The following is a 9,170-nucleotide window of genomic DNA, read 5'->3' as shown; positions in this document are numbered from 1 at the left end:
TAAGGGTATAATAGCTGTGTGTTGGACCTAAAGTTTGCACTGTTTCGGTGACTGTTTTCAGTCGAGGAACGATTTGATAATGTTTGCAATTGTTTGTTCAAGTGTATACTTTCTTTTGCCCTCCTGTTTGTAATACAAATATTAAAAAAAAAACCTAATTATTTTTCCCTTGTAACTCATCAAGCCTTTGTGTCTCCCAACGTTTCAATTCTGAAAATAACTCCATCCTCTGCATGTAAGTTAGGGTATTAGAGAACATATACCGTCCATCTAATGGCCTTAAACGCAGTCGACCTTATAGAATGTCCAGAGAAAATCTTTCGATTCAACTGTTGTATACTACAATGCCATGTGAATGTAATGACAAAATTAAAGATGTTGGCAGTCTTCACAACCAACGAACAGCCAACGTTAATGTATTGAGTCTGTTTCCGGTATCTCAAAGACGTCGACGTAGCCATGGTCACAAGAATGGACGAAGGCCAAATGATGCCGTTCATTTGGAAGATTTGATGCCTCTCCTCCATGAACCATTGGGACTGCGCAAAGTAAGAACAAGACTATATATAACTCTGTGTCAGTGAAAGAAATTAAACGGCTCCAACCACTTTTCAGATGGATATGTCTTCGAACAGCAAGAGCCCACAATATCGACTAGAGAGGGTAGTTCTTGATATTAACTTTGAAACGTTTGGCCAAACCAGAAACACTCCGTACCAGAAACAGACTAAATCAGACAAAGACCACATGTTCTTGAATGTTAAAGTTCGCAAACAAGGGAATTGATACCTAAAATATGAGTAACATACTCAGACAAAAATCAGTTTCCCAAATGTGCCACAATATTACAAATTTCAGGAACCACAAACAATTTCATTTCTCTATATGAACACCATTTCATCCCGGTTGTTAAATTATAGGTAAGTGTTGCTGGACGTGGACTTGGCTCATGATGTAAACTCCACTACTTGATGAAGACATGCCCATTCCTCTAATGTCATGGATTCCAAAGATCTATAAAATCAAAGTATTCCGAATATTTGGATCGATGCTCATGATGTCAGTCACGGGATTGTCTGGCCCAGACTCGATTATTTACAGACCACCGTCATATAGCTGGAATATAGCTGAGTGCGGCGTTAAAAACCAAACAAGCAAAACGAATCTTGCAAAAGACACCAGTTTACCTGGTTGATATTTATCTTAAGTTTCATGATAAAGGAGAGAACATATTTGGTGCTCTCGAGTAAATCTCAGTCCAACTTGTTTCTTAAACCAGTAGCTGAAACATGCCCAACATAACATAAAGTGAAATATCAATAAATAGCACCAGTGGACTACCAGTGACAGTCCGTACACGAACCCTCACAAACTTGAATTTAAGGATGGAATTCCCACAGATATGTATGTCCATACTTTAATGATGTCATATTTGGTGTAAAACAATCCCTTTGGCTTTGAGTATTTGGTGATATGATTGCCCAGTGCCCATTACTACTTCGCATTGCTTAGTAACAAACAGTCATATTCACACAGGCATGTATATATAATATATATACACACATTATCATTCACACATATATATTCCCTCACAACCATACAGAGGCTTGACACACACACAGGCACGAATACACACACACACACACACACACACACACACACACACACACACACACACACACACACACACACACACACACACACACACACACACACACACACACACACACACACACACACACACACACACTCACTCACTCACTCACACTGCAAACCCTCACACACGCACTCAGGCACAAATACACACACAGGCACAGATACACACACGCAGACACACAGGCACTCACACACATACACTGTCACACACAGGCACAGAAAAACACACACACACTAATGGACACTGCAATGTCTGCTTTGTGAATACAAGTAATGTGTTACAAGTCACACATTTCTTCACATAAGTCGTAGCTATAACACCGGGAATTCCATCGATTGTGACATATTTAGATCACGTGTTACTTCCTGTCTTCCAGTCCATGAGTATCGTTCGATGGCTGTCTTCAACGTTCCGTGATTAGCGCAACACATGCAGCAGTATAAAGTCAAGTGATAATATGTTTTCTGTTGCTACAAGAGTGAGAACAGTTTCTGGTCGATTTCGTTTTCCACATTGTGTCATCATTGTCAGTTACTTTCGTTTTGTAAGGACTGTGACTGAGAGACAATCTGCCATGGAAGGAACATCGGCACTGATCCTTTCACAAGAGACGGCAATAAAACAAATAATAGTTTAACAAAGTAAGACTTTATACCATTTATTTTACATCATGTTGATGGCACTTGATACAGAACGAAACAAAAACAACTTCAACATAACACAACACGTGCTGCATTTAAACACCGAGATTTGCAACGTCTTTAGTTTCTAGGTAACAGAAAAATCGATGCATTTTGCATCTTGTATATCAGAGTTTCACCCCAAGTTTTTTTTGTTATAATATAACAGTAACTGCTCAGCCTCGAGTCTTGAAGGAGAAGTTTTAATGCCCTCTTTGGAGTTTTGTCTTCTCGAAGCCGTTCAACCAATCACATCTGTAATAACGAAAACAGATTATGATTAAAGTATTAATTCAGGCTGATACATATATATTTTTTTAATTTAAGAAGTATGAACCTTTTCTACGTTTTATATTAAAACCGCATTGCCATTTTAACTGTAGCGATCACGTGTCAGACCACCTTGATGGCTTGGCAGTTTCAGAGTCTGTCTTGAGAGTACGGCTTGCCAGGAGGTATAAGGAAGCTAAATATGCAACATAACATGCTGTCTAAGATCTAGGACAAATTGGTGTTTGAACGCATTACTTTCATCTTTAATTTATCACGTTTTAAGAAGGTAAGATTTAATGGCGTTAGGCTCTATGTAAACACATATAAACACTGAAGCCTTAAACCCATAAATATTTTAATGAAACCATTTAAAGATACGAGTGTGCCGGTTCTTTAACAGTGGAATACGAAATTTGAAACCTCGCGTTTAACATATATGTCCAAACATACAGGTATAAATTCCGACTTCATTGACTCGTTTATTTCTTTAGCATTACGCGCTTCGTTATCAAATTACCCGTAACACACCTTTCGGAAGAACCTGACCTGACGATATAGCAAAAACGGGGGAACATGGTTAATTCGGAAACGCCATTAATTCGGATACCATTAATCGGAAACTCCTACTTCCCGACGATCACTGATGGAACCTCGACAAGGGACATTGTTCGTATGCTTGGTTAGTCAGACACGGAATCATGTAAAAACGTCGGTTCATTACACATTATACTTCCATAACGCATTCCCGTGATTAATGTCACAAACATCTACATGTGACTGGAGTGCTGAATGAAAACCACGTATCAGTGATACTATACATGTTGTGCTTACAACTTTAGTTGCCTGAACGGATAAAAATGAACAAAGCATTATGGATGTGTGACATGGTCACGGGTTAGATGTAGACAAGCATTTAGACTTACAGTGATCTGGTGTGTCCGGCCCGTCTCCCAAGTACACCACCGAAGAATGACCTTGACCAATGCCTCCCCCAACAACGTTAAAGTCACCGCCAATGCCGTTGATGACTCCGGGAACCCCGACACCGCCGCCAAGGACGCCACCACCAATGACACCACCGCCAACGACGCCACCACCAAGGCCGCCACCGCCAAGGACGCCACCACCAATGACGCCACCGCCAATGACGCCACCACCAAGGCCGCCACCGCCAAGGACGCCACCACCAAGGACGCCACCACCAAGGCCGCCACCGCCAAGGACGCCACCACCAAGGACGCCACCACCAAGGCCGCCACCGCCAAGGACGCCACCGCCCAAGGCGTTGATGCCGCCTAAAACTGGAGGTATCCCCATTCCAGGGTAGCCCCCAATTCCACCATAATGCATAGGCATGAGACGACGCATCGGGACAGGCAGGCGCATTGGGAAGCGCCTCGACAAGAAGGGAAGATATGCCGTGGTTGTTGCCAGGAAGCAGAGGACGAGCAGGACTGTGGATTGGATGGCCATTTTGGAAGCTAGTATACAAAAACATATTTTGGAGTAAACGAAATGTTCCAGGCATTTTTTTTGACAACCTATAGTACAAAGGATCATTGTGTCGTGTCTTAAATTACACAACAATTTTGCGTTTAAACCCAGTGAAGCCGAGACTCATTATTCTCTGGCGTTAACGTTATATATATGAACAATCCTACAACTTGACTAAAAGTAGTATTGTCAATGTTTGCAAATGATAGTATCTCCATACTCCATATTAGACTGAGATGAAGACTGAACCGAGTCTATGCATGTTTGGTCAATGCCTATATGAGAAGCAAAGGACAGTTCCAAGCACGATGACGTAGCCATTGGCGACCTTCAGCACGCATGAAGTTCTATCCCACGTCTCGCTTTCAATACGAGTGTTACAGATGTTTGTTCAAAATCCTATCGCCAACTTCATGTTATAGTATTCACGAAAAATGTATAAATTTTGTAATTTGGTTTTAATCACGCAGCAATGTACAAATACTAAACAAACTAAACATTCTAAACAAGGAATAAACGAAACAATTAAACATTTATATAAAAATATCAACTTACAGCTTTTGGACCATGTACAGTTGAAACACGACTACAAAATGATGTTAAGTGTATACTTACGGGGGTAGTTGTGTGGTTTGACGATGAATTCTTGGAAGCCCAGCATTTATACAACACTGGGGACAGTGTTCATTCATCAACTGACCGATGGTCAAGAAGTCATCCTTGAGACAAACACGGTTCATCTTGTTGGCTGTCATCGTTTATGTGAATTGATCTAGTGGCCTACATAGGATGATAAACAGTGACAGTAGTCATAAATAGGCTGCCTTCATTGAGTGAGCTGCGTTGTAAAGTATACCATTGATCATGTCAGTATTTGTCACGGTGTCTTAGTTTAATGTGACCGCCTCCGTAGTCTAGTGGTAGAGCGTCCGCCCAGAGAGCGGAAGGTCCGGGGTTCGATCCCCGGCCGCGTCATACCCAAAGACGTTAAAAGATTGTAATTGTTGTTTGGCGCTCGACATGTCGGCTCGGAGTCAGTATACTGTGTCTGAGTGGGGTATTCATGTTAAACTGCGGCATGGTATCTCAGTGGGCTAGCACTATAAATCGGCATCAGGCCGGACTAGTACAAGCAGCCACACAAACAAACGTACATGCACGGGCCTTCGGTATGACGAGCGAACGCTTTAACCACTAGGCTACCCCACGCGTACGGCCCCGGGTATAATGACGTCACTGTTGTTGTCATAAAGTGTAATATGAGCCGAATTTGAGAAAATAAAACAATCGGAGGTTTCAACTGCCAGACATACCTTTGAGTCATTGGGTTAACATGAAGTGAGTCGATTTATTGAGACGTGATTTCATGCGTTAATGGCGAAAGCTCACTGGAGCATTTTTACACAAATGTAGTTGAATCCTAAAAATATGTTAAGATACATGTGGTGTGGTGCGGTGCGGTGCGGTGCGGTGCGGTGCGGTGTGGTGTGGTGCGGTGCGGTGCGGTGCGGTGGGGTGTGGTGTGGTGTGGTGTGATTAGTGTGGTGTGGTGTGGTGTGGTGTGGTGTGGTGTGTGTGATTTAGTGTGATGTGGTGCGTGATTAAGTGTGGTGTGGTGTGGTGTGGTGTGGTGTGGTGTGGTGTGGTGTGGTGTGGTGTGGTGTGGTGTGGTGTGGTGTGGTGCGGTGTGTGTGATTTAGTGTGGTGTGGTGTGGTGTGGTGTGGTGTGGTGTGTGTGATTTAGTGTGGTGTGGTGTGGTGTGTGCGTGGTGTGTGTGATTTAGTGAGGTGTGGTGTGGTGTGGTGTGGTGTGTGTGATTTAGTGTGGTGTGGTGAGTGAGATTTAGTGTGGTGCGGTGTGGTGTGTGTTATTTTGTGTGGTGTGGTGTGGTGTGGTGTGTGTGATTTAGTGTGGTGTGGTGAGGCGTGTTTGTGTGGTTTAGTGTTGTGTGGTGTGTGTGATTTAGTGTGGTGTGTGTGTGGTGTGGTGTGGTGTGGTGTGGTGTGTGTGACTTAGTGTGGTGTGTGTGATTTAGTGTGGTGTGGTGAGTGTGATTTAGTGTGGTGTGGTGTGTGTGATTTAGTATGATTTAATGTGGTGTGGTGTGGTGTGTGTGTGATGTGGTGTGTGTGACTTAGTGTGGTGCGATGTGGTGTGGTGTGGTGTGGTGTGGTGTGGTGTGGTGTGGTGTGGTGTGGTGTGGTGTAGTGTGTGTGGTGTGGTGTGGTGTGGTGTGGTGTGGTGTGGTGTGGTGTGGTGTGGTGTGGTGTGGTGTGGTGTGGTATGGTGTAGTGTGGTATGGTGTGGTGTGGTGTGTGGTGCGGTGCGGTGCGGTGCGGTGCGGTGCGGTGCGGTGCGGTGCGGTGCGGTGCGGTGCGGTATGGTGTAGTGTGTGTGGTGTGGTGTGGTGTGGTGTGGTGTGGTGTGGTGTGGTGTGGTGTGGTGTGGTGTGGTATGGTGTTGTGTGGTGTGGTGTGGTGTGGTGTGGTGTGTGGTGCGGTGCGGTGCGGTGCGGTGCGGTGCGGTGCGGTGTGGTGTGGTGTGGTGTGGTGTGGTGTGGTGTAGTGTGTGTGGTGTGGTGTGGTGTGGTGTGGTGTGGTGTGGTGTGGTGTGGTGTGGTGTGGTGTAGTGTGTGTGGTGTGGTGTGGTGTGGTGTGGTGTGGTGTGGTGTGGTGTAGTGTGTGTGGTGTGGTGTGGTGTGGTGTGGTGTGGTGTGGTGTGGTGTGGTGTGGTGCGGTGCGGTGCGGTGCGGTGCGGTGAGGTGCGGTGCGGTGCGGTGCGTTGCGGTGCGGTGTGTGTGTTTGTGTGATTTAGTGCGGTGCGGTGCGGTGCGGGGGGATGCGGTGCGTTGCGGTGCGGTGCGGCGTGGCGGTAAAGGGATGGGGAATGTGGCGGTGAGGGGTGTGTGTATGTCACACAAGTCTGAATATTGAGGCGTAATAAGACAATGGACAGTTGACCTTCCCAGCAATTAAACCCTCATGACGCATGTTTTGCGTGAGGTCCGAAGGACATAAAAACTCGGAATTTCGTGATCACCTGGTTGACATTCAAAGATGATATATCCGCACAAGGCTTTACTGTAGCCATCAATCAGTATTTTGAAAATCAGAATGTATGTATGTACAGTCAATAGAAATATAGTCACGGAAATAGTAGGGACGTAATTCCTGAATACTGTTGGAAATAATAGTTTACCTCGTGTCAGCACTGATTTTGAGTAATCCACTCATATAATTGTCACTGCTATTTTGCGTTTTACGCTCAATGGAATCTGGTTTGTTGGATAATCGAGACTGGTATTCTCTGGCGTTGACGTTTTATATCTATAAATAAAGAAAGTGAACATGAAAATGAAAACAAAATCGAACATAATAGATGTCAACATTACAGTTGTTTAATAAGTGGTCTTTATGTACAATGGCAACTACATGAAACATCCCCCTTGATGAAGATTTACAATCATGGACGTTAGAATACACCATTATGCCAAAACTATGTTCTCTATGTTCTCATGCATTGCCCTCTGTGTACCCATGTAATGTTCTCTATGTACCATGCATTGCCCTCTGTGTACCCATGTATTGTCCTCTATGTACCATGTATTGCCCTCTGTGTACCCATGTATTGTCCTCTATGTACCATGTACTGCCCTCTGTGTACCCATGTATTGCCCTCTATGTACCATGTATTGTCCTCTGTGTACCCATGTATTGTCCTCTATGTACCATGTATTGTCCTCTATGTACCATGTATTGTCCTCTATGTACCATGTATTGCCCACTATATACCATGTATTGTCCTCTATGTACCCATGTATTGTCCTCTATGTACCATGTATTGTCCTCTATGTACCATGTATTGTCCTCTATGTACCCATGTATTGTCCTCTATGTACCATGTATTGCCCTCTGTGTACCATGTATTGTCCTCTGTGTTACCATGTACTGCCCACTATATACCATGTATTGTCCTCTGTGTACCCATGTATTGTCCTCTATGTACCATGTATTGTCCTCTGTGTACCCATGTATTGTCCTCTATGTACCATGTATTGCCCTCTATGTACCATGTATTGCCCTCTGTGTACTCATGTATTGTCCTCTATGTACCATGTATTGCCCTCTGTGTACTCATGTATTGTCCTCTGTGTACCCATGTATTGTCCTCTATGTACCATGTATTGTCCTCTGTGTACCCATGTATTGCCCACTATATACCATGTATTGTCCTCTATGTACCCATGTATTGTCCTCTATGTACCATGTATTGTCCTCTATGTACCATGTACTGCCCACTATATACCATGTATTGTCCTCTATGTACCATGTATTGTCCTCTGTGTACCCATGTATTGTCCTCTATGTACCATGTACTGCCCACTATATACCATGTATTGTCCTCTATGTACCATGTATTGTCCTCTGTGTACCCATGTATTGTCCTCTATGTACCATGTACTGCCCACTATATACCATGTATTGTCCTCTATGTACCATGTATTGCCCTCTATGTACCATGTATTGCCCTCTGTGTACCATGTATTGCCCTCTATGTACCATGTATTGTCCTCTATGTACCATGTATTGTCCTCTATGTACCATGTACTGCCCACTATATACCATGTATTGTCCTCTATGTACCATGTATTGTCCTCTGTGTACCCATGTATTGTCCTCTATGTACCATGTACTGCCCACTATATACCATGTATTGTCCTCTATGTACCATGTATTGTCCTCTATGAACCATGTATTGCCCTCTATGTACCATGTATTGTCCTCTATGTACCCATGTATTGTCCTCTATGTACCATGTACTGCCCACTATATACCATGTATTGTCCTCTATGTACCATGTATTGTCCTCTATGTACCATGTACTGCCCACTATATACCATGTATTGTCCTCTATGTACCATGTATTGTCCTCTATGTACCATGTATTGCCCTCTGTGTACCCATGTATTGTCCTCTATGTACCCATGTATTGCCCTCTATGTGCCATGTATTGTCCTCTATGTACCATGTATTGCCCTCTATGTACCCATGTATTGTCCTCTATG

The 9,170-nt window shown here is 43.9% G+C and overlaps 1 protein-coding gene across 1 annotated transcript; it reads right to left on the bottom strand.

Moving 5' to 3' along the window:
* Window positions 1-2,471: 2,471 nt before the first annotated feature.
* On the bottom strand, window positions 2,472-4,859 carry LOC124125103 (acanthoscurrin-1-like). The gene is made up of 3 exons (XM_046488432.1): window positions 4,805-4,859; window positions 3,534-4,091; window positions 2,472-2,592 (listed from the first exon to the last, which is right to left on the bottom strand). The coding sequence occupies exons 1-3, from the start codon at window positions 4,857-4,859 to the stop codon at window positions 2,579-2,581; spliced, it is 627 nt and encodes a 208-aa protein (XP_046344388.1). The 3' UTR covers window positions 2,472-2,578.
* Window positions 4,860-9,170: the final 4,311 nt, after the last annotated feature.

The sequence above is a fragment of the Haliotis rufescens genome, unplaced genomic scaffold (assembly GCF_023055435.1).
Source record: "Haliotis rufescens isolate VD_foot unplaced genomic scaffold, xgHalRufe1.0.p SCAF_12, whole genome shotgun sequence".
Taxonomy (NCBI): Eukaryota; Metazoa; Mollusca; class Gastropoda; order Lepetellida; family Haliotidae; genus Haliotis; species Haliotis rufescens.
The sequence above is the reverse complement of the archived record's forward strand: the minus strand, read 5'-3'. Positions and strand labels throughout refer to the sequence as shown.

Excerpts from the sequence above, each read along its gene's own strand:
- LOC124125103 (XM_046488432.1), bottom strand. The coding sequence starts at position 4,859 with ATGACAGCCAACAAGATGAACCGTGTTTGTCTCAAGGATGACTTCTTG. Across the intron at positions 4,092-4,804 it reads GGATGACTTCTTGACCATCG|CTTCCAAAATGGCCATCCAA; the intron begins GTCAGTTGATGA and ends TTTGTATACTAG.